Here is a 24,609-nt window from a genome sequence, read left to right on the forward strand (position 1 = left end):
TGCAGCAGCAGTGAGCAAGTCCTTGTATATAAAAGACGTAGGTTTCCTGCTTTGCGGGTGTCGGAGCAGGAACGTCAATCACACGCAGTCCTGTCCTTATTTTGTAAAGAAAATGTTTTTACGACTTAAACCATAATCTGTTGGTAAAAAAAAAAAAAAAAAAAAAAAGACATTTTCGATACGCCAGGAGTTGCCCTCATATTAAGTCCTTGTATATATACATGACTAAAATTCTTAAACAAAGTTTTTGGGTTCTTTAAACAATTACATAATACATCATATACGACCGTTGGCAAGTGCATGTATGCGAAAACCTAAGCTAACGTTCCACTTCCCTCGCAGCCATATTAGCACAACCAACATGCATACCCTTTCCAAAATACTATATTGTCGTGACCAAATAAATATTTGCGCTTGGTATGGTCAATCGGGATTTTTCCCAAGACAGAATAGTTACATGATGTGACTAATGAGTCAACTGGTACAATATCCGGTTGAGCAGCCGCTCACATCTTGCAACTATCCTGCAAAATCAACCTCCGAGGTTCCTCCGAATCCAGGCAGCGTTTAGGTCACTAATCTGAAACCCTTTCTTCAAAATCTCGACGGGGTTTGAAGGCTCGGATGTGAACGAGGCCATGGACGCAATCTGTGCACCAGGGTTTTGGCTACCGAGCCCGGCCAATGCCACGGCTGGTTCCAACGAGTCGTAGTTGTACAGAAAATGTATCAAACCCTTGGGGAACACAAAAGACTCCCCGGGCCTCAGTTGCTGGGTAAAGACCCGGTTTGATGTGTCCACAAAGCCCACAAGAAGGAAGCCCGTGAGGCAGATTGTGACCTCCGAGGCCCTTGGATGCAAGTGAGGTGGCACAATCCCATTGGCATCTATGTCAACTCGGGCCATGGTCAGGCCCAATGTGTTGAGCCCGGGCAGATTGAACCGGTTGGTGAGGGTCACGTTGAACCCGTTGGCTTTAGTGTCGCCTGGTTTGGATAGGGCTGATGTGGTGAAGTGGGAAGAGGTTGCTAGGTTTGGGTCAATGCATGGTGCACCATTGAGGGAAAATTCCTGAGGGGTTTCCGGATCCGCTATGCAGTAGTCCTGGAGCGGATCCGGGTCGGATTTGGTGCGGCCGAATAGAGCTAGGTTGAGGAATAATTGGAGAAAGAGATAATTGATTGTGTTCATGTTTTTGCCTTTGCTAAAACCTACAAATTTTGGATAATTTTATATAGGAAATGTTGGATTGTGATGTTTAGTAAAAATTGATGGTTAATTGGGTGAGGTGATTGAGTAGCTTAGGGGGTATTGCCTATTGGAGGAGGAAAATACAAGGCAAGCAAAAGGCCCACAAAGGTTAATGATGCAGATTGTTACGATTTTGCTATCCATAGACTCTTTGGGCTTGGGCCCATATGTTCACTACTTGTCCGTAAAACGACACCGTTTATCTTGTTACTTAGGTGGCATTTTTACTTATCGAGATATGATTCATAATTTCTTATGCGTTCACTAATTAATCAATAATAATTGGGGTCAGACTTGAAAATCAGTGATCTAAAACTTAAACGATTAGACAACAGAACAATTAAAACTTAAATAGGATAAATTAGTTCACATTTGAACAACAAAATATCATTTTGATTCGTAACTTTCTCGATTCCAAGTAAGTAAACCGAACTTTTCACCTATTTTAATCCTTACCCAATACATTTTCTTGTATGACTACTTGGATCCAACTAAAATGGCAACGTTTCTCTTAAGTATGGTGCAATGTACTTTGTATTGTTTAATGGAAGCAACTAAATGAGATGGGGGGACCACATACAGCCTAAGTAGATGGACACATACTAAATTCAAGGTGTTGGGTGCTTAGAAACTTTAGAAGCTTGGACATGTCACATGTAACTGTAACTATCATGTCTTTCCACTTTACTTCCCTTTCTCTCTCTCTCTCTCTCTCTCTCCCTCTCCCTTCCAAGTGGTTCAGTTTGATCATTGATTTGAACCTCTTGGGTGTCTCTTTGGGAAAGGGATCTTTTCCGGATTCATTGCTCATAATTTATCAAGTTTAGAAATCCGGGGCATTAAAATTTGATCAAACGGTTAAAGTTATTATAACTTTTAAAGTGAGCCCTTGCTTGTTGCCGTTATATCAAATTTCAACGGTCCAAACTCCAGATCCCCAAACTTGATGGATTAGGAGGTATCCCTTTCCGTCTCTTTAAGTACCCAATGGGACATCCACACGTATCAATAATATTAATACTTAGATGTGTGCATAATCGCATTGTAATTGAGTTTGAATTTCGTTCCTGATATTTTTAGATTGTTTTAAAATAAATAATTTGCGTCATTCAATCTAATAGTATTTTTCACCACTTATAACGTCTCAAATTCAACTTTTATAAATTATAATCCCAGCGTATGATAAGCGTAAATAAAGAAACTTTGTTCCAACCAAAAATAATATTAAAAGCTTGGTTAGTTAAGATGGGTAGTCAAGACTCATATCCTTGTTTATTCAATACGTATACGCCCACTCTGATTTGTTGAAGCTTCATACTTACCCAACTAATCTCTATTTTCCCACTAATTAATCCTCCCATCTACACATTAATCCATCATGCACTTGAGTAAAAGAAAGTCCCCAAACTGTTCAACTTTTTTTCTGAATCTACAGAGTAATAGCAAGAAAAAGCCAAATCTTCTTGGGGAAATAATATTTGGTGTTTGGTGGGTCATCATCTGCAACTGCAAGTTCAAACCTAAGCCTTTATCTCCACCTTTTTAATTTTTCATCATACAATTGGAGTTGTCTTGTTTTGCTGATTGATTACCTTTATCATTTTAGGATTTCCCAGAAGTGCCACAAACAGGAAGAAAAAGGTGAAGCCATGATATGCTAATTTAGAAAGAAAAAAGGCCACATGGATATGTTTTTCTTTTTCTTTTAATTTAATTAAAATTTTTTTTTAATTCTTTTCTATTTGTCCATATTCTGGGTTTTTTCTCGGTCTTGGTATTTTTTTAGTGTGTGTGTGATCCAGTTGGTTGGTGATGTGCCCCCATGCTTGCTGGTAGCCAAAGCTCTTGCTCTGTAGCCCTCCGGTAGCTTCCAAACACTTACAATTCTTTTAGAACTCATGGGTGAATCAATAGTCGATTTTGCCAAGGATGCTGAAAAGGTACAAACTTTTTACCTTAGATTTGTCGAAAAACATAACCCATGTGTTCGATTTTGTCTGCAATTGTTGTCGTTTGGGGATTGTGCTTTGTGGGTTTTGATTGATTCACTGTATAATTGCTAGATTTGCATGTTTTTGCTACTGTATTGTTGTTTCAGAACATGTTTTGGATTTTGGGTTTTGTGTTAAATGAGCAGGTGGTGGAGGGGGAGACAGTAGCTTCAAATTCTTCAAACCCTCAACTGGAAGTGTCGGTTTCTTTCGGAAGATTTGAGAATGATTCTTCACTGTCCTGGGAGAAATGGTCGACATTTTCGCAGAATAAGTACTTGGAGGAAGTTGGGAAGTGTGCCACTCCTGGCTCAGTGGCCCAGAAAAGGGCTTACTTTGAAGCCCATTACAAGAGGGTTGCTGCTCGAAAGGCCGAGGAGATGATGGAGCAAGAGAAGCAAATGCAAGGTGGTGATACCTTTAGGTCGGAATCTGATCAGAAGAGCGGAGATCAGACGGATTCCGAGGCTCATTTCGAAATTGATTTGGCTAACAGTCAAAGTAATGCCCAAGGAAATGATCAAGAAGCAAATTTCGACAGCGAGATTAGTGAAACTCATGTGCATGATCTCAAGGAGGACGATGTTTTTGCCATAGTGTGTCAAAACTCATTGGCTGTGGGAGAAAAAGAAGAAACAGATGGCAGAATGGATAATCCCGAGTTGGACAATCCGGAGGAGGAACTTGTTTTAGTAAAAGAAGTAGAACATGTCCCTGCTGAATCTCAAGGAGTACAGGAGATTCCAAAGACTTTGGACAATGATGTAGGAAGTGCTCCAGAAGTCAAAGAGGTGAAAGAAGAAAAACCCAGATTGGATCTTCGGAAGGTACCTCTGAAGGTGATGTACTTAACTGTTGAATCTATTTAGGAAAACTTGTTTGCAGATACCACGGTCAATATGTCAGTCTCAGAAATTGTTTGCTTGACGTCTGATTTCGTATATCTTTTGCATTTTTCTGTTGAATAGGTTACTCCAATGAGCAAGGAGAGAAATGTGGCAAGTGTTAAGAAGAAGGCAGTTCCACCAATAGCAAAAACACCAGAGAAATCCGCCCCTAGGGTGTCAAAGTCTATATCAACTCCCACCCCTAAAGCATCGAAGTCTACGACAACTCCGACCCCTAGAGCATCGAAGCTGTTATCAACTTCCACCCCTAAAGCATCGAAGTCTACAACAACTCTGACCCCTAGAGCATCGAAGCCGTTATCAACTTCCACCCCTAGAGTATCGAAGTCTATATCAACTTCCACACCTAGAGTGGCTAAGTCTATATCAACTTCCACCCCTAGAGTGGCTAAGTTTCTATCAACTTCTACTGCAACACCTTCATCGTGGTCCTCGGTAAAGAAGGGCAATGCGTCATCTCTCCCTAGGAGCAAAAAGCCTTCAGCTGAGGAAACCAAGAAAGCTCCTCCCAAGTCTTTGCATATGTCACTCAATTTGGAATCCAGTCCCACAATGTCAACTTCGGTGACCACCACAACCAGAAAGTCTTTCATTATGGAGAATATGGGAGATAAGGATATCGTCAAACGAGCATTTAAGACGTTTCAAAACAATTACAACCAACCGAAACCCTCCATTGAAGAGAAACCTCCAACACCAAAGCAGGTTTGTCAATTTATTACATATTCTCGTTTGAAGAGATGGCTGGTTACCTCAGTTTTATTTATTATGAGGGTTGGCATAGAGCGTCTAATGTCAAATTTTATTTCTGGAAAATTTGTTATGAAAAAGCAGCTCTCTACAAAGGGGAAAGAATCAAGGGTTTCCTCCTCTGTACCCGTGACAAAAGAGAATGGAGGGTAAAGCCATAAACTCATATTCGACTGCTGATTGTGTATCCTGTGTGCATGAGATTCTTGCATAATATCAGTCTCTGCATGATAATATACTATCATGTTTCATGTTGTCGATTCAAACTTCATTTGGTGTCTCTGTTAATTTATATTGCATTAATTTTCTTTTCGTCGTAGGTATCTAGAAAAAAGAACTGCTAAGGCCGCTCCATCATCTGTTAGCTTGAGAAGTGATGAAAGCGCAGATAAAAGAGAGGTATCCATTAACAAACCCCCGAACTCTTTTTGTTTAAATTTATTAGCGGTACATATGTAATCTCATTAAGCAATACATTTCAGTTTTCACAGAAATTGGTGGCAAAATCCAATGCAAAAGTGACAGAGAGAGCAAACTCCCAACCAAAGTCAAAGGTATCATCTTACAAACAATTATTCTTTTAAGGAGAATAATATTCTACATGTCTAATTCAAGTTTTGTATGAATGTTCATGTGCTAATAGCCTATCACTGTTGCTATACAACTCATAGAAAATATAACTATGTTATATAGCCCGCAAAGTTTGAATTATTTCTCGGAACTGTATGCTTGACATAGGATCAAAAGGAGGCAGAGATAAAAAAGCTCAGACAGAGTCTTAATTTTAAGGCTACTCCCACACCAGGCGTTTATCGGGGGCCAAAACTGTCAAAAAGTACTCCAGAAAAGGTATAGTCTAATTCTGTTTATATCTTATGGCATAAGATCTGTACGCTCCATTTCAATAGAACCAGACTATACGATCATTCTTAGCGATACTTCTAATCCTTCTTTCATGAAGTTCCTCCTCATTATGTCACTGAATACGCTTGAAAGTCGAGTATAGGGCACGTTTTGGGGATAACTTTTTTCCATATGGTGAAGTTTGTAGCCTCCCGTGTGCTGTGTACTTCAGAACAAGTATAAAAGCTAATTATGCATATGCGAAGAATATGACGAGTTAAACACATTCAAAACACATATGCAAGAAGGAAAGATGCATGTGTATGCCTTTACACTAGCATTTCAGTCTGTACAATGTGCTACTGCACTGCATTTCTGAAATTATTGGTGTGATTAGTATTTTTTAGTTTATTTTTCTTTCCGTATTCTAATGCCAACTCTGACAACTTATGTAGGAGAGTTCCAACAATGAAACCCATCGGTGAAAAAATCTCAGGCGGCTGCAAGGTCACTTGTCATCCTCCAAGAACCATGTCTACTTCGGGGGATCGACAAGGAAGGAGAATATACGTGAAGGAATTGCTTCTTATGGAAGATCCATGCTTAATATTATCGCTTAGATGATGAGAAAGTGAACATGGTGAGTCACAACCTGTATATTTTGATGGCTAGAACAGATCTACTGCATGGTAATAATCTGCAGATGATAAGAAACAGGTCGGGGTTATGCTTTTCATTCCCTGCTCGTCCCAAATAGTATTCGGAGTTAGAAATGCTACGTACGCGTTGTATTCGAAGGTATAATTGTTGGAACTGTTATAATTACATGGTAATCCAAAGTCGGTTGCATAAATCTGGACATCATAAATGGTTACACCGTAATTGCAGACGAAAAAAAAACTGAGAACAAATATTTGTGAATGGAACACGTAGTCGTTAGTAGGAAAGATGAAGACGAAGCCACGGTTTGGAATAAACCCTTGAAACTTTGAAAAAACTCTCAGCTATTTTCAGATTGTAATCGAGTTTGTAATCCATATACATTGTAGAAAGCCAATTCAAAAATCATTATCTGATTCACTGTTAGTGCTCGTAGAGTTTCCTGACATGAAATTCTTAGGCAATACTGGGAACCTTACGGGGTTCCTGGGCGGCGAGTCTGCTGACGATGACCCTAAACTCGCTGTAACCTTCTTCTTCCTCCGCTGTACATTTCGAGAAATTTCAACGCACGCTCGATCAACCATGCCTAGAAAATCTTTAACAATGACAAATAGTTGAAATGGGTGAGCCCCTTTATCCATAGAAGCCCCTGCTTGATAGTATTCTGTTGTTTTCTTCACCAACTCCATCACCCTGTTCTGCTCTTCTCCCACCACCTTCAGCTCTTCCTCTGCTGCTTCAAGAAAACCATTCATGTCCCTAACGAATCTTCCACCGCCGTTGTTCTCACATTGGAGCAGGAGTTCTCTGGTTTCCGCCACGCGGGCTGTGAGAGCCGAGCACATCTTTGCAAAGCTGTCATGATCTATACTAGCCGTCTTCTTCACACTAGAGAACTCGGCACTGATGCCTCCAACCACGGGCAATCCTAGCGTCATGTACTCCCTCTCTCTTTCCTCTTTTGGTTTTATATTCTCAGTATTTGAGTTTCCGTTATGGCTCTGGCTGTTGCTGCGACTCAAGCTACGATTCGTGTTGATGACACACCGTTTCCCCTCAGATCGCACCACTTCTTCCACAACGAAATGCAGCAGTGTTGTTTTCCCGTCACTGCTTCTAACGTCGGATAGTTTTCGAAGAGAACTGAGGTTGAATGCTTGTGCATTTCCTCTCGAGGTTCCTGCATTCATGCGGTTTCCAGCCTTGAGAATCGCCTCTAGCAACTTCATGAACAGCCCTCGAGTTCGAAGCTCCTTGCACCCGAGTTCAATTGTTCGTATAGACTCCTTGAGGCTCGCAAGCTCTGTGTCGTAGTTGTATCTGAAATGCATGGCATTGAATCGAGTAAACGCCGAGGGAACAGCTTTGAGAATGTGATAGAGGAAACGCTCAGCATCAGCAAGCCTTGTAGGATCTCCGCTGTACTCGAGGATTTGGGATTGTTCTTCTTCCGTTGGAGCAATAGTAACAAGTTTTTCAAGAGTCTCTGCATTTAGCCCCCTGCCTTCCATGAGCACATCAAGGATTTCCTTTCGAGAAATCGTCAGCGATTTTATGACAATCGCAATGTTCTGGGATCTCCGGCTATCCAGGATGCAAATCTGCTGTGATGGACCGACGTTGGTGCCCCTCGGACTCGCTTGGCTGCTGTCTTTTCCGGGGGATAGCCAGTTGGTGGCAACAGTGCCGAAAAGCGCTTCCATTAGGTCACCATCAAATCTGAGAGTAGCAAACTTGTTAAGTTTTCAGAAACTTCAAAACCAAATACAATGGAAAACAATACACGGTTAAACCCGAAATAAAGAGTGGTGTGCATAAGGAGATAAATGGTGTGCGGAAATCACTTTCGTTACCTAAATGAACCATCAATTTTGTCCCACACCATGGAATGCTGAGTATTATGTGTGCTCACTTTGTCCCAATGCAGTGGCTTCAGTTTCACTTTAACATTTCCTGCTCCTGCTGAAGACTCCCCTGATTTACCTTTCGGCCCTGGAGAAGGTTTTGACAGCGCGTTCAAACTCCGCGCTTTGGGTGGAGGAGGCGGCGGTGCAGGACCATTCTTGGCTGAAACTTTCGGTGGAGGAGGAGGAGGAGGAGGCGCTGAGGAGCCTTTATTGTTTCGAATTGGCAGAGGAGGTGGCGGCGGAGGCGGCGGTGTTGGCGGTGGAGAAGGGGGAGGCGGAGGACTTGATGATCTAACAGTTAGCTCTACTTCTGGTTCCTCCGATATTTCAACAGCTTTAAGAGCCGTTGATCCATTTCGATTTCGATCATTCACTACTTCTGGCACATCATTGATGTGGGAAGCTGAAGACTTTCCTCTGAGGAGAGGAACTTCCCGTGTACGCTCATGCCTTCTTCTTCTGCTACTCCCTTCGTCTTCTTCACCATCTTTTCGAAAACTCTTCTTCGAGTTCTTTGCTCGGAGTTTCTTCCAGTAAAGCACATCGAGACCGTTCTCATCAACAACGAACCCCTTGAGATTCCCATCATATCTGCCAAACTCACTCTGATCCGCCACAGGAGGCCGCGGCTGAGGCCGGCCACCTTGCGAACCTCCACTACCACCACCACCACCACCGCCACCACCACAACCACCGCCTTTAATTCTCTTGCGCCGGGCAACAAGGTACCTCTGCACAAAAAAGAAAACCAACCCAAAAATCACCAGAGTGGAGGCTGCGGTGGCTGCCACAGCCTTGGCAATCTCACTCTTTGACGAAGACTTTCTTGGCGGCAAAGGAACCGGCAGCGGCCGTGATTCCGGTTGCGCCGGAGAGTCCTCGGGAGGCAAAGAAGGTGGGATATCGGGTGGCGGAGCTGTAAACGGATAGAAAGTTTCGATATTTTGAGGGGATTGGCCATGACAAAAAGGAATAATAATAATTAAAAAACCGTAAGTGAAAAAACAAGAGAGAAGCCATGGCCGAATCCTGGCAGCCATGAAGCTTTTTGGGAAGATTGGAGAGATGGGTTTTTGGGAACTGAATCGGTTGGAAGTTTCTGTAAATTTGTTGACATCGAAAGCCAAAAAATCTAAAAGTGTAATGGATGGATTTGTCGTGGTGCTTTTGGTGGGTGTTGGTTGACGAAAAGCTGAAAGCTTCAAAGATAGTAGTTGTTTGTTTTTCCAAAATTTCTTCCCGGGCTTTTTTTATATATAATTCAACCACTCAAAAACCCTTTTTAGTTTTTATTTTGTTTTTTTAATCGAAACTCAAAAGAGGCTTCTAAATTGGGGTTTTAAGTTCACATCCCCACTACTAACTACAAATCCACGCTTTAGGAATTCAAGATTAGGGTTTTAAATCATAAAATTAACTAAACAAATGAGAAAAGTGGAGGGTAGGTTTGCTATTTCAAACCAGAAATTGTGGACAGCTTGTTGAAGTGACAAATCACCCAATTTTGTTTCTATTATAGTGTTGTTTTATAATTATGTTTAATAGATCTTGATAAACTTGAGTGAAAAATGAATTCGGTTTTTCTCTTCAATTCACTGCATTTTATGTTCAAACACTCTCTCTTCCTTTAATATAAATTAGTGTAGAACTTTTTTTTATATATATATATATATATATATATATATAATTAACATATGGATTCACGCTATGTTTTAATATAATTTAAACTATGAGAAGAAAGTTTCGAACTTGGTTTGCAAAGAAAGATTATATATGTAGACAGGGATAGACGCACATGGTCCCAGGACCACCAGGAGTCTGATAAATATACATGTAAAGGTCTTTCGTGGACACTCCAAATGTTTGGTACGAGCCCCTTCTATACTTACCAAGTGTTTGACGTAATACTTGCTAGGGATATCTCAGTACGTTGTGTCGACAACACTAGACAAAATATCTCGATATCACTCATCAAATTGCTTCAGCATATGTCGACATTTGTTGACACGTGCACAACATGGTTTGGCTGATGACAACAAATCCACCAAGTGTCTGATGAAATGCCTCAATGAATAAACTGAATTTTTTTTTTGCGCGCTTCCGCTCTGTTTCTATCTAGAAACCTTGGACCTTTAACACTGAGACCCTCTGAAGTTCAAATTCTGGATCCGCTACTGTATCTAGAGCATAAAGCCAACATGTTTGGTGAAACTCCAAGTCTCATTGCTAACCTTTTATGTGATATTTTAATGAAATATAATGGGGATTACTTGACCTGGCCGACCTAGTAATTAACGATTAGTTAAATCTTGAGTTAGTTAATCTTGTGCATAATGGTAAATCAACGAACAAAGTCAGTGGGAAAGGAACTTTCCCGATCCCTTTCTTCCTTCCTTGAATGATTTGTTCAGTTCGAAAGGCATTTGAGTTTTGACGCGTTGAAAGAAGAAAACCATGTTAAACCAAAAGACGACGAAACAATTTGGTCAACGAGTTCGGTTTCATATTTGAAATTAAGAAATCGAATTGTAGGTTTGACCAGACGATGAAGAAATTAGAGAAATAGTTGCTCACCAAATTAGTTTCACTGACGACATTGGATGATTTTATTTTATTTTGTTTTGGTTTAGAGGTCGTTGTCGTAAGTGAGTGTCCATGGTGGTTGGAAAATAAAAGTGCCGGGTTAGTGATAAACTCTGCGCCGAGGTGGTTAAATCAAGAATTTGAAATAAAATTGGATTTTTCTGCAGGACAAATAGTCGTTGTATTATTGATGATCAAAGTGAGATATTTTCTTGAAGCTAAAAAAAAAAAAAAAATCGTGCTTAAAACGTCGTATTTGAATGAAATTTAGGAGAATAATATTTTGATTTTAGCTTATATTTGCGAGAATAATCGTAAAAATGTTTAAGACGTTGTATTCAAATGAGATTTGAATTTATCTAAGGTAATTAGTACTTTTGCTTGGGTAGGAGGTGATACTATGAATTTCAATTTTTGAAACTGAGTGGGAGAAATTTTTCATTGTGTTCGGAATACGAATAGTTTATCACGTGATATTATATAAGTAGAGTGAAATTTTATTTTTTGAGTTGTTAATCTTGAAACACAAGTATCTCACCATTTGTATAGTGACACGTGATGATGTTCTGAACATGCTAAAAAATCTCTCACTGGTAAAGTCGATGAGATGTTTGAAAATACTTTTAATCGTATTATATTTTTTCGGGTGAATGACTTCATTGTCACAAAAGACTATATGTTGGAGAAAATTAGAGAAAGAAGTGGGGAATCTTGAGAGGTTGATTTGTGTTATTTTATGATATGAAATTCAAGTCTACTTAGGAAGAAAAGACGAGTAGGAATTTCTCTCCCATTTTTGTCTTCAAGTTTGTGGAATATTCACTGTTCCTTGAGCATCTAAATGTGGATTAATACAAGAAATAAATATCTCGAAACAAATGTTCTAACTCCGAAGAAGATGATTAAGGCAAACGAAGCATGTTCAAAATGGCTACTTATAGCAATGATCTCAAAAATTATAACTTGATTTGCTTTTTATGCGGAGTAGTTTTTCTAGACGTTGTTATGCCTGAGATTTTAGTCATTTCCTGTTATGTATATCGGTCGGCCATGATTAAAAAGGTAAAAGAGTCTTTTTATTCCGTCCAATGTATGACCATAGCTTCCAGACAAATATACAGCTTTCCTCCAAGAAACTAAGGTCGAGTTTGGAATTGTTGTGTGTAAACTGCTTCTGTTGTGCTGTGAGAATAAACCGTTGTGAAAAAAAAAAGATGTAAGTGTGGGGTAAACTATAGTGCTAAAAGTGCTTTTAGCAAAAAATATGTGCTTCTACAATGACTGAAAGCGCTTTTAGATAAAATGTTTTTGGGTTCCAAAAGCACATGAAGTGCTTTCTGCAAGAAGCACTAGTTATGTGCTTTTCCAGGATTTACTTGCATTTTTACTAAGGATTGGTTCCAAAACATTTTCATCAAAAGTGCTTTCAGTTATTTTAAAAGCACATCCAAATGAGCACATAGTGTCAAAATGTTTAATAAACTATAGTGCTAAAAGTTCTTGAAGAAAAAAAATAAAAAAATACACTTCTTCTAGTTTAACCATTTCCTAGTATTCTCTCTCACAATTTTTGTGTCGGAATAGGGCCTCCATACATGGGCTTTATGTTTTTCTGTTTGTCTCTATGGACTTGTATATATTTTTTTTGGGCTGGGCCCGTTGGCTTTTTATGTTTAATTGCGGTTTATAACTTTATAGGCCATTTTCCATAGATTTAAAAAACGGCCCAATTTGCTAATGACAAGGTGACATGGGTTTGCTTTGCTTCAAGCAAAGCGCTTTCTTGCGACTGAGAGTTGATTGAAGGTAGTGGATGGGCATTTTAAACTGCCAAACCGAAAAACCGACATGGACCCGACCGACCTTCGGCTCATTCTCCTTTGATTACGGGCTGGTTTGATATTGCTATGCTTTGAAAAAAAAAACTGTTTCTGCTGTGCTGTGAGAATAAACAGCTGTGAAATAAAGCAGCAGAGTGTTTGGTAAACTTTTTTGTAAAAGTGTTTTTGAAAGTAAAAAAAGCAGTATTAGAGTGTTTGGTAAACTTTTATGTAAAACAGATGTGAAAAAAAACCGGTTTTTCAAAGTTGGGTTTTGCAGCTTCTTGTTTTTGGCTTTTTTCACCCAAAACTGTGAAAAAAAACTAAAGCTGAGTGTTTACCAAACACAAAAACAGCTCCCAGCTTTTTTTGATAGCAGCTTTTTTCAGAATCACTTCAGTACCAAACCAGGTCTACAAGCAATATTCTGCAGGACGGCGAAAAGGATTTGAACCAGAGATGTAATGAGTTGAAGAAGAAGGCCCTAACTACCATGACAATAATATTATTCTCTTTTATTTCCCAATATCAGAAAAATAAAATGTTCTTCTAGTGTGCTCAAGTTCTTCGTTTAAATCATGGTTCCGAAATTAGGTTTGGGAGAAAGGCCAAACCCTTTTGTATGCATAGATGGGTCCAGTCGAAGTTAGCATGAGTTTTCACATCAAATCTCACTTAAATCAACGGTTTAAAGTCATTGATGCATAACCAATAGGCAAAAGTAAAAAATAAAAAATAAATAAATAAATAAAAAGATGATGTCTTTTTTTGGGTAGTGTTGTATACAAACCCTTCTTTGTCTCTCACACACCTTTATTAATTTTGTCTATTGATTATTCTTTAATTCATTTAATCCGACAGCCGAAAATTAAGAGAGGTGTGCCAAGGGTAAAAATGGGAGTGTGGATAGCACCACCCCCTTTTTTTCTAAAAAATTATTGCTATTATGTGGGAAAAATTCAAGAGTAAATTATAGCAATGGTCCCTTAACTAAAAATCTATTACCATTGGTCCATCAATTCATCATAATGTATAGCTATGGTCTTTTTCATCAACTTTGTCAAAATTTTGTTTAAATGAGTTATGCTGAAACGACCATTGCTACAATTGGGGTCTTTCAACTCATCAAAACGTGTAGTTATGGTCTTTTTTCGTCAAAATTAGTTATGTTGGAAAGACGATTGCTACAACTAGGTTAAAGTTGAGGGACCATTCCTCAAATTGGGTTAAATTTGAGGGACAATTTCTCCAGTTAGATTAAAGTTGAGGGACTAATAGTAATGGATTTTTAGTTAAGGGACCACAGCTGCACGTTTTGATGAGTTGATGGACCAACGGTAATGAATTTTTAGTTGAGAAACCAATGGTAATGAATTTTTAATTGAGGGACCATTGCTCCAATTGAGTTAGAGGGTTAAACTTGAGGGACAATTTTTTCAGTTGGATTAAAGTTGAGGGACCAATAGTAATGAATTTTTAGTTAAGGGACCACAGCTGCACGTTTTGATAAGTTGAGGGACCAATGGTAATGAATTTTTAGTTGAGGGACCAATGGTAATGAATTTTTAATTAATGAACCATTGCTCAAATTGAGTTACAGTAATGAACTATTACTACAATTTACTCAAAATTTAAACCTAAGACACATGCAGAAACTCAACATAATATCAATTCAAAGTCTTAAAAATATATATTTAATGGTGCGTTTACTAATCTGTAATCAAATTAAGAGGAATTAGATTGAGGGGGAATTGGATTGAGAATGAATTGAAATGAGGTGGAATCAGAATCAGATTCCTGTTGAAGTTGTTTACTAAAAATTGTCTGGAATCGGAGTAGGAATGATGTTGAGTCCATATAAGTTGTTTACTAATTCACTTCAATCGGAATGAAAACTAGTTTGATTACTATATTGCCCTTACATAAATAAATTATTTTCATACTAATTAATTTAATTTAATTCTTAATTAAATTTATATAATTTTATAAATTTATCTATATAAAAATATATAAATAGGTTTTATTTATTTATTAAAAATGACATAATGAGTGTCAAATGAGAGGCAATGTTGGGATAATAAGAAACAAGTGAGGGAATAATAGAAATAAAAGATGCATTCCCGATTCTCTTACTCTCAGGGAATTCAAATACCTCACAAAACTAAGGAATCTTGTTCCTCCAATTTCAAGAATTGGATTTCTTGTTTCGTATGAGCTCCACCACTTTTTTTATTCCTTAATATTTAGTAAACATCGAAATACTCCATAATTAAAATTCAATTACCCTTGCTTATTCTGATTACCTTACCTTACGTCAACGTGCCATAAGGGTAAATTAAGAGCAATTTTTCCTTGATTAAATTTAATTTTTTGTTGCTTTGGTGGCACCTTGATGGAGATGCCCTTGGTGACACCAAAAGGCAAATTAGTGACAACCACTGGACCCACTTCCTCTCTTTTTCTTGATTCACAATCAAAAAGATTCAAAAACAAAACTACAGCTCTGCAATATCTCCTCTCTCTCTCTCTCTCTCTCTCTCTCTCTCTCTCTCTCTCCCTCTCTCTCTCACCTACCCATGTGGGGTCCATATTATATTTTCTCAAAGATTAGCCACACCTATATATGTCACATAATCTCTTCCATTCAATTCTAATTTTTAAATTTTATGTACTATTGTTAATAAATATGGGATACAAGTTCACATCCATCTGTTCATTAATATTTATAAACGTGTTTACTTACATAAAATAAGTATCGAAATAAACTTCCGCACATGTTTACCAAAACATGAGTACCATAATGATTCGAATTTGTACTTTTTAGTCTCTTTCTAATTTGTGACTTCTCTCGTTTCAAGTAAGTAAATTTGTTTTTCTCATATTCCCTCTTAAGTTTTTGAAATTGTATCAATTTACACCTTTGTTTAATGAATTATTTGAATCTTTATTAAATTAATGACATGGTAAGTATGAAATCTGTAACTGAATTGACATTTAAGCCACGTTTAAACTACGTAGCCTGTAAAACATGAGGTAGGATTCTCTTCTCTCTTTTTTTTTTCTCCTCTTCCTCCTTCTATTTGAACGGTCACGATTAAGTTACGTCAACCTATTATATTATTTTTTTTATAGAAAGAGAAAAATAAAATAGAGAATATGATAAGAATGGATGGAAGGAGATGGAAATAAGAGGGAAGAGAATTCTAATATGTAAAATACATTAATTCAATAGATAATTAGACGTTTAAATATATAACACATGTAAATCCATACAATGTCAAAATTTTAGGTCTCAAAATTTAAAAGTTAAAAATGTGGTCGGCATGTGGAGCATGAGTGGGTGTCAACTCAAGTAACAACTAATGGAGGTTTGGGAGCAGAGAATATGATAAGCATGCCACTTCCAAAGAGACAGAGAGACAAAAAACACTGGAGTTTAGCTCAAGGGGCAGGGAAGGGTCCCCCACCCAAGGGAAGGGTCCTAGAGAAAGTCCCTCCCAAAAGGAGGCATTTCAAGCACGTCAATTCACAATCCATTCCAATATTCTTTCTACCAGACAAGATCTTGCAAGCTTATCTCTCCAACTCAACCAAATCAAAACCATATCTCTATTTATTTCAACCTTCCAATCCCGGAACTGGATCCTCTCCGAAGCAAACCTTCGGGATCCTGCTAAGCGACGTACACGAATCGTTATATTTTGATCCAACAGCTACAATTATTATAACTTTAAAAAGAACCTTCCTATTTGTAGCCATTTGATCAAAATCTAACGGCCCGTGTTTCTCGCTCAGCATCATCCCGAGGGTTTGCCTCGGAGAGGATCCAGGTCCTACAATCCCCACCCTGTGCATACACCTCCCCTTTCTTCTTCTCTTCCTTTCTATTTTCTTAATTTTATCTGTCTCAACTTTGAAACAAAGCTAACATTTCCCAATTGGACACCGCTTGGTTGCTAAAAGTTCAGCAGCAACTCCTGTTGATAACCAATTACATTCGGACATGTGTCCAAATAATTAAAATTATAAACACTGATCGAACTCGAGTCCAAATGTGGTTGGATATCACCAGGAGTTGCTTCTGAACATCCGGCAGTCAAGTAGTGTCCTTCCCAATTTACATTCTCTAATGCTTGCTTGCAATTTCTTTATTTTAACAACGCAATATTCAAAGTTATTCTAATACACATGGAGAGAGATTTGAATTTGACAATACTACATTTATCGCATTTTTGTACCATGTTTCTAATAAAAATAGACTCTACCAACCTACGTGAATTTTCTCTATTAAAAATATGTTAATAATAATACAAATATGGGATAATAGTATTATTTTTATTTGAATTTAGGTTCGGACACCATTTTTTATCCTAACTCGTTTCTTTTTCTTTAAACCGGACCGATCCAAACCGATAATTCATTGTTTTTAGTAAACTACCATAAACCACATATATTCACTCATTCGAAATATAGTTGAACATCAGAAATGTAATCAGTTAATTAGTAGTATTAATATTGTAACTCATAGTCACATATAAACAAACAAAATAAATCAAAGGCAAAGAAAAAACAAAAAACAAAAAAAAATGGAAAGTAATTCATCAAAAACCGTTAAAACGGGTAATTGCAGTTTGGCCCCGAAAAAGAAAAGCGCGATTGCGGTACTATCGGGTTCGATTGATCTAATCAGCGTTGGTCATTTTCAACCGTCGGATCGGAGAACCAAGCGACGAGGGCGACGAGGGCGACGCCGGAGCCGAGAACGACGATGACAAAGGAGGCGACGGGGATTTAGACGGAGACGATGAGGACGACGACGGCGACGACGGAAAAAGGGACGGCGGTGATGAAGGCATCGTCGGATCACACGGCTCGCGTAGCTTTCTCTTGTTCATTCCTCCACCGCTCTCTTCCACTCCGACATCCCTCGCCGTCGTCATGTAATCCTTCAGCCTCTTGACGTCAGCCAACTTCACCGGTTTAACTATGAAGTCCTCCGCACCTTCTTCCAAACACCTGCCGAACACAAAAAAAAATAACCCAAAAATTTAAATTAAAAATCAAAACCCAAACTTTAAATTAACAATCCAAATTAATTGCAAAAACCAATTAACCGCGAAGATAATTGGATAATTATACATTAATTTTGGAGGGAATAATTACCGGTCTATGCGCGCCAAAACGTTCTCGGATGACATAATCACGACGGGAGTTGCTTTGAATGTGGAAGATTCTTTGATTTTCTTGAGCAATTCGTAGCCGGTCATCCCAGGCATACAGTAATCCGTTATGATCAGGTCCACCTTCAAGCCCTGCACATAATAACAGAGAACCAAAAATTTTATTCGAAAATAATTGAAATTTAAGAGATGAAAACCAGAAGCCGTTGATCGAACTTACGTCGAATCCGGCGGTGGAGCTCTTCTCCTCGTCCAGGCCGAGGAACTGCAGAGCTCTTCTTCCGCTGTCAACAGTCGTCACTTTACCCAAAAAGATCCAAATCAAAAACATAGAAAACAAAAAATGACGACGTTTCCAGAAAATGTAACTGTGTTTTCGGATTCTACCTTTGCAGGAGGAAATTTTGAGCAATCGCTCGATGACCTTGCGATCGACGAGGCTGTCGTCGACGGCGAGAACGTGAGCTTCCTCCGAAACCAACGGCGGCGAGAGATCGAGCTTCTCCGACTTCCTCCGCCACGAAGCGACACCGTTCCTCGCCATCTTCCGGATTGGAATCGGAGAAGTTAAAAACAAGGGTTGCTCTGCTTTCTGTGGCTGAAGTTTTATACAGTGGACAAATGGTGGAGAGAAATGGCGAGGTGAAAGTTTTCTGTCTGCGTCACGGAGTGTGGGGGTTTCTCTCTCTTAATATAGTATTGTTCTCTTTCGCCAAATCAAATCTTTCTCTCTCTAACAAATCTCAAAATCTACTTTATAATATTTGTTTAATTTTAATCCATAAAACGCTGAGATCCTCAAATCCACCATGATGCGATCTTCCCAATCAGACCTTGAAAAATTAATCAAGGGTCCAAATAATATTTTCGAATTTCAATTGTTGGAATAATCAATTTTATCGTTTATAATCGTTATTAGCTTTGTTATGTCGTTGAATTATTATTATTTGACAAAAAATATGATAGTTACATTAAATTTTATTTAAACTATATCATTACTTATATCATATATTTAATAGAAGTAGTGTATGCCAAGGTATGTGAATTCCAGCTCTATTAACTAAATGATACAAATAGAGGCTATGAATAACATTTTGTTATTTTATACTTGTAATTCTATTCCTTTATTTTTTTTTTGTTTTAAATATGTTTTTATATTTTATGAGTTTGAGTTTTTTTTTAAATTAAATGTTTTATGATTCTAATTAAGGAGTATTTTTAGGATTATTGGTCGTTTTTGCCTTCCGACTTATATATAAATAAGAATTCAAACTTGAATGTTGAAAATGACCCCTCTAGTTACTTTAAAGAGTAATGTTAGATAGACTAATTTTATAGATTAAATTTACAAACTAAATAATGCGTAACTAATAAGGAATCAACACGTTTATCAATGTTTAAATAATAATTCAATCATCAAATTCCATTTCATTTAGTCTTCAAATTTAATCTTTCTAGCATTACTGTAATTTAAAACACACTAATGTATTCTTAATCATTAATTGTCACCAGTTGAGAATTAATTTTCATACAAAATTAAAAAAGTGATATAGTGATCAAGACAAGAAAATGATGGTTAATGTAAAGCGAAGATTATGGTCAACGTCGGGGTTTGTGCGGAGTGACAGGACGGCTGTGTTGACCGGCGGTCAGCGGAGGACCGCACCGTCAAAACCTTGGGCGGGCGCGCGACTACCGAACCGGTGGCACGAAACGAGGGAAAAATTAGGGGACCGGGTTTTGCCGGTGGCATTGACTGTTGAGTTTGGTACAGACTACACAGTGACCGGTGAGCTTCCCCGTGTTTTGGTGGGTTTTTTTTTACCAAAAAACATATTTTGTTGGGTTGTAATAAAAAGAAAGGGATCCTTCCGAATTCTTTCCATCAAATTCATAAAATTCAATCAATCTGAATTTTTAAAATTTGATCAAATGATTAAAAACAGGAATTTCATTAAAAATTATAATAATTTTAACCGTTAAATTAAATTTCAAAAATTTAAATTAGTAGATTTGATAAAAGGAATCCAGTGAAATAAAAAGACTTGGCAAGCAGTATCTCCTCCCGAATCTTGGCTTGTCCCCACAGGCCCCACACCTCTTCGTTCCACGTGCTACCTCATGCTCCGTTCCCCCTTTCCATTTTTTTCTTTAACAAATAATATTATTATTGGTTTTTTTACTACTTTCTATTGGTTAAACGCTGTCATTAAATAATTTTTGTGGTTAAGGTGTTCAAGAACTTAGAATTAACTCAAGTGAGTGATTAACAAGGGGTTCATAATTTAATTTGGTAAAGAGTATTTGATTTTTAGTTGAAGTCCTCGCTTTGTTGACAATCTGGAACACGGTCTATTAAAGATGAAGAATTTACCCACTAATGACAGTTTATCACTTGCTGTTATATTAATTGGCATCACTCGGTCCAGTTGTCATACCTATTATAAAAATATGATTATTGAAGGTTTGCTTCATAATTATTCAGTTTTTAGGTTTAAAAAAATAAAATTCATTTGGTTATTACCAAAGTTGAAAAACTCCAAAAAAATAATTTTTCATTTTAAATAAAAATAAAATGTTTATCAAACAACTTTTAATTGTCATTTACAAGTTCACAGTTCATATACGAGGCCACTTAGTTGATGCTTGGGGTAAACTAATGAAGCGTACCAAACGTTGGGTTATGTTAGCCACAATTGTTCATGTGTGTGTATCATCTTGTGGCTCTGCCATTGGTGTGGACTCTCTCCTTCCCTTCACAACAAAAATACAATTTTTATTTTCTTATGAGTAAGAAATCTGAAATTCTATTTTCGTCAAAAATTAATTAAAACTAAATTATTATGGATGATCTATTATGATGTTTGACCCATTTCCTCAATCTTAGTGCAGATAAAATCAAATTTATTTTAAAAAAAAACTCAAGAAAATAGAAAAATCAAAAAGTTGCTTTTTATGGTGTGTAATCCCTATGACCACATAACCATAGTTTAAAAGAACATAAATACTAATAAGACTTTTCAAAAATGAGATTCTCTGTAAACTCTATGTCACTTCACGTTTTTAGCATAATATTTTACAATGTTATGAAAATTAACGTCAGACTACAAGATGACGAAAGTATATAAAAATCCTAATTTGAGAAGGTTCCCTCAGCATTCCTCTTAAAAGAAGTAATATTTTGCGAAATTTCCCAACAATGGGTGTTTAAGGCAACGAGACAAGAAATAGAATCGAGGAGATTTGGGAGTCCCAAAATAATGTGGAGGTGGGACCCAACATTACCCTTTTTAATGCTTGGACTTTTGCTTCCAAAATTCAAAATTTAATTTCACACACTGCATATCAAATCTCTTTATTTATTTACTTACTTTTTATTTTTGTCAAAGCATATCAAATCTTTTAGGATATCATCAAATATCGTCATCGCTCGTATTGTCTTTCCGAGATTGATTTCTCATCTCTCTCGTAGTCATACTCACACATACATATAAATATAAAATATATGTATATATTGACAGCTGGTCAGTGCGGATGTTGGGTAAACGATTTGATGGTTGTCATCAGAATCCCAGCTCCCACGGCGTCATCCGATTATGGTCCAACGTGTGACAGAATTTCAGCCCAACATTTGGCACACTTCATTAGTTTACCCAAACATCCACTAAGTTGTTAATACTTTAATTAATTTGTGATGCGTTAGTCACAGTTGTTCACGTACGTGTCATCTTTTCTCTCTGGTCGATGGAACCTCGTTACGGCTTGGTGTCGGCGACAACCTTCCTTCCTTTTCCTTGTACACTTTTTCTTCTTCTTCTTCCTTCGCCACCCACGCCTCCCTTTCCCTATCTCTTAACCCACATTTTGTGAGCAACCCTCCATGTTTTAATGGAGTTCCTCTCCCAAACCCATATCTACACCTTATTTCGGGTTAGATTTGTCCATTTGGGGTCGTATTCGTGGTTTCGGTGGGTCGAAACCGCCTTCTATTGCTTGGTTTCCATGGTGGACACAAGTTCATCAGTCATTCAGTGCTCCTCGGTCATGACTGCCGTGAATCTTTATCGATTCAACAATGTTGTAGACCCACGTCGTAGCTTAGTAGCCTTCCATGGCTAGATTAGTGACGATTCTCCTTGCTTGGCCATAATTGTTGCGGATGTCAAGGCTATCGTGTCTTTTTTTTCACTGTGGAGATGATCCCAAACGGTGGTTTTCTCAAATTAGTGTGATTTGTGTTTGTTTTAGCCGCCTAGCGGTTTATGTGGCTTCACTTTTTAGCAATTTAACTTTGTGTTTTAATCGGTTTTGGATATGTCACCATTGATTTATTGTGGTAGATTTGCACAACTGGTTCTTGTGCAGGTGTTATTGTTTGTTTCTTATGGTGACTATTTAGAAGATTTATTATTGCTTGTTAATCTATCTAGATCGAAGATTTGGTCACGAGAGAAAATGCACCCAGTTGACGCTACCATCGTAATCATGTTGTAATCGTATTCTCTATTGATGAATTATTTGTGCGTAATGTCTTCTGAAACTTATTATAAGAAAAGTAATGATAAGTAGACCAACTTTTTAGACTAAATTTACAAACCACATTATGTGTCATTAGTAAGTATTAAACACGTTAATTAACATTCAAGTAATAATTTAATTATCAACAACTACGTCATATAATTTACAAAATTTTATTTAAAAGGTTAATCTTCTTAAATTAAAGATGTAATTCGCCGATAGAATCCCAAATCGATACGTTACACGCATCCATGCTCTACAAAAACTCGGGCTTAAAACGAATGATCTTCTTCTTCTAACTATTCATTTAAAATCGTATAGGATGCATGTTCCAACTACCACTGGCCAAGTAGATACATGCATTTAGACCACCATCATTGCTAAGTTGTCTTAAATTATGGCTTGAAATATTCGCCTTGAATTCGGAAAGAGGTATTTTTAAGAATTGGTTGACTTTGTAATCATGAAAGCCATTTCCATTAAACGACCTCTCTTTTTACAATTAGACTCGATTAAAATAATACTGCATTTGATTTTAGTCAAACTTAATCTCAATTTTAATGTTTAGGGCATCAATTAGGTCCCACAAAATTATATTGCCTCGACACCTTTACATGATTATCAAAAGATCGTTGATCATGTGGGGTTGCAACTCGCCATTGTCCCAAATTCAATCCATCGGGTCGGGTTGGTTCGGTTCGAGTTAGAATATAAAAGATAATTGATAATCGATCATTTCTTAAAGAGATGTCAAATTTTAAGCTCTAATCTATATGTTACTCTTAAGTTGATTGACAGAGATATTGTGCGTTGCCAATTCTATGTCAAACTATAACTGATGTCTTCATATTTTTACGCGGGTCTTAGTAATGTACTAATTATAAATCATGAAAAGTAATTTTTATTGATTTGTTTTGAAGTAGGTCCTACAATAATAATTGAATAAACAAATTATTTGAGTTGGAGAAAAAAAAAAAAATTTAACATTACCACATAGCCCTTCCAATTTACATTTGACGTTTTCATAGGAGATATTCTAAGTAGCAATTGATCATTATTTTATTATGCAAGTTCACGATAAATAGATGTATGGAGCATATTCGGTCATGCAATTAAGGTTGAAAACTAATGACAATTGAAAAACATCTCTCATACTTATAATTGTTTTTTTCAAGTTTCTTTTCTTATGACCCAAAACATACCACGGATTAGGATCCATGATCGTTTATTTTTTAGTTATCGGTTCATACAACGAGGCCGTTTTAGAATTTTCGGTTTGCTTGACATTGATTTTGAAAAGATTAAAATTACTTTCAAATGACATTAAAAAAAATAAAAAAAGACATACATATTACGCTTCATTAGTAAAATATCTATTATTTACCCTAATGAGAGACGATTTTATTTACCAATGTTATTTATAATACTTAACGGAGATGCATATCTAGAAATTACTTTCATACGTGACTTTTGAAGGTAAAAAAGAGAATCACGGTGTGAATGATCCTTCTTTTTCTTTAAAGATATGGCATCTCACTTTTTGTAATACGAGTGGGATTGTGGCATCTTTTTCTTTGTTGTTGTATCTTGTTCTTGTACCAGCAATTTATTTATTGGAGCAATGGATCTCTCTTTACCAAACAGGCAATGAGAACAAATTTTCTTTTTTTATTCAACCACAAAAGGAAGATTTGAGAGGGACAATTGACTCAACCGAGGAATGGGAGATTATGGGAATATAAATATTATTGATTAATAAGATTAGGAAAATGGAATATCATCACTCCAATGGCGTTTAGGGAAGGTGTTGCTGAACAATTAAGGGTGAAAAAAACATCGTGTGGTAGGCTAGCAATTTTATTTAAATAAACAATACACACCAAGCAAACGTTCGCGTAAACTCTTGTTAGAGTGGGTTAGTAACGGATTCAAGATTTTAATATTGAATAATCCTAATTAAGGTATGCTAGGTGCTAGTTGGATGACGAGCTGAGGTGTAGCGCCTCTGCATTTAGACGAGACTTAGGCGAACTAGATGAATTTAAATAAATTTATTATATATCATATAAATAATGTCTATTACACTTAAAAAACACTATGCTTGTGTTGAGATATTGGGTTTATTATTTTAATTAGGTTTATCATTTAATATACAACATAGAAAAATGTCAGAGTTTTTGCTTTAGTATTTTAG

The 24,609-nt window shown here is 37.2% G+C and overlaps 4 protein-coding genes across 10 annotated transcripts; 1 reads left to right on the forward strand and 3 right to left on the reverse strand.

Moving 5' to 3' along the window:
* Nucleotides 1-172: 172 nt before the first annotated feature.
* On the reverse strand, nt 173-1,198 carry GLP7 (germin-like protein 7). Its single transcript, XM_068469641.2, has one exon. The coding sequence runs from the start codon at nt 1,190-1,192 to the stop codon at nt 533-535; it is 660 nt and encodes a 219-aa protein (XP_068325742.2). The 5' UTR covers nt 1,193-1,198; the 3' UTR covers nt 173-532.
* Nucleotides 1,199-2,522: 1,324 nt separating this feature from the next.
* On the forward strand, nt 2,523-6,597 carry LOC137731202 (uncharacterized). 7 transcript variants are annotated; one of them, XM_068470303.2, is made up of 10 exons: nt 2,523-2,764; nt 2,859-2,893; nt 3,039-3,192; nt 3,390-4,082; nt 4,212-4,856; nt 4,986-5,050; nt 5,222-5,300; nt 5,384-5,455; nt 5,640-5,750; nt 6,200-6,597. In XM_068470303.2, the coding sequence occupies exons 3-10, from the start codon at nt 3,151-3,153 to the stop codon at nt 6,227-6,229; spliced, it is 1,737 nt and encodes a 578-aa protein (XP_068326404.2). In that variant the 5' UTR covers nt 2,523-2,764; nt 2,859-2,893; nt 3,039-3,150; the 3' UTR covers nt 6,230-6,597. The 7 variants fall into 7 exon arrangements, with proteins under 7 accessions (XP_068326404.2, XP_088543613.1, XP_068326405.2 ...); XM_088687487.1 differs by having other exon boundaries at nt 2,634-2,764; nt 5,393-5,455; XM_068470304.2 differs by having other exon boundaries at nt 2,636-2,760.
* Nucleotides 6,598-6,731: 134 nt separating this feature from the next.
* Nucleotides 6,732-9,536, reverse strand: LOC137731201 (formin-like protein 4). Its single transcript, XM_068470300.2, has 2 exons — nt 8,261-9,536; nt 6,732-8,126 (listed from the first exon to the last, which is right to left on the reverse strand). Exons 1-2 carry the CDS (start codon nt 9,352-9,354, stop codon nt 6,803-6,805), a joined length of 2,418 nt encoding a protein of 805 aa, XP_068326401.2. The 5' UTR covers nt 9,355-9,536; the 3' UTR covers nt 6,732-6,802.
* A 7,668-nt stretch (nt 9,537-17,204) lies between these two features.
* On the reverse strand, nt 17,205-18,622 carry LOC137730887 (two-component response regulator ARR5). The gene is made up of 4 exons (XM_068469887.2): nt 18,285-18,622; nt 18,118-18,197; nt 17,881-18,029; nt 17,205-17,733 (listed from the first exon to the last, which is right to left on the reverse strand). Exons 1-4 carry the CDS (start codon nt 18,439-18,441, stop codon nt 17,400-17,402), a joined length of 720 nt encoding a protein of 239 aa, XP_068325988.2. The 5' UTR covers nt 18,442-18,622; the 3' UTR covers nt 17,205-17,399.
* Nucleotides 18,623-24,609: the final 5,987 nt, after the last annotated feature.

This window comes from Pyrus communis, chromosome 16 (genome assembly GCF_041283825.1).
Source record: "Pyrus communis isolate YQ-2024b chromosome 16, ASM4128382v1, whole genome shotgun sequence".
NCBI classification, from domain to species: domain Eukaryota; kingdom Viridiplantae; phylum Streptophyta; class Magnoliopsida; order Rosales; family Rosaceae; genus Pyrus; species Pyrus communis.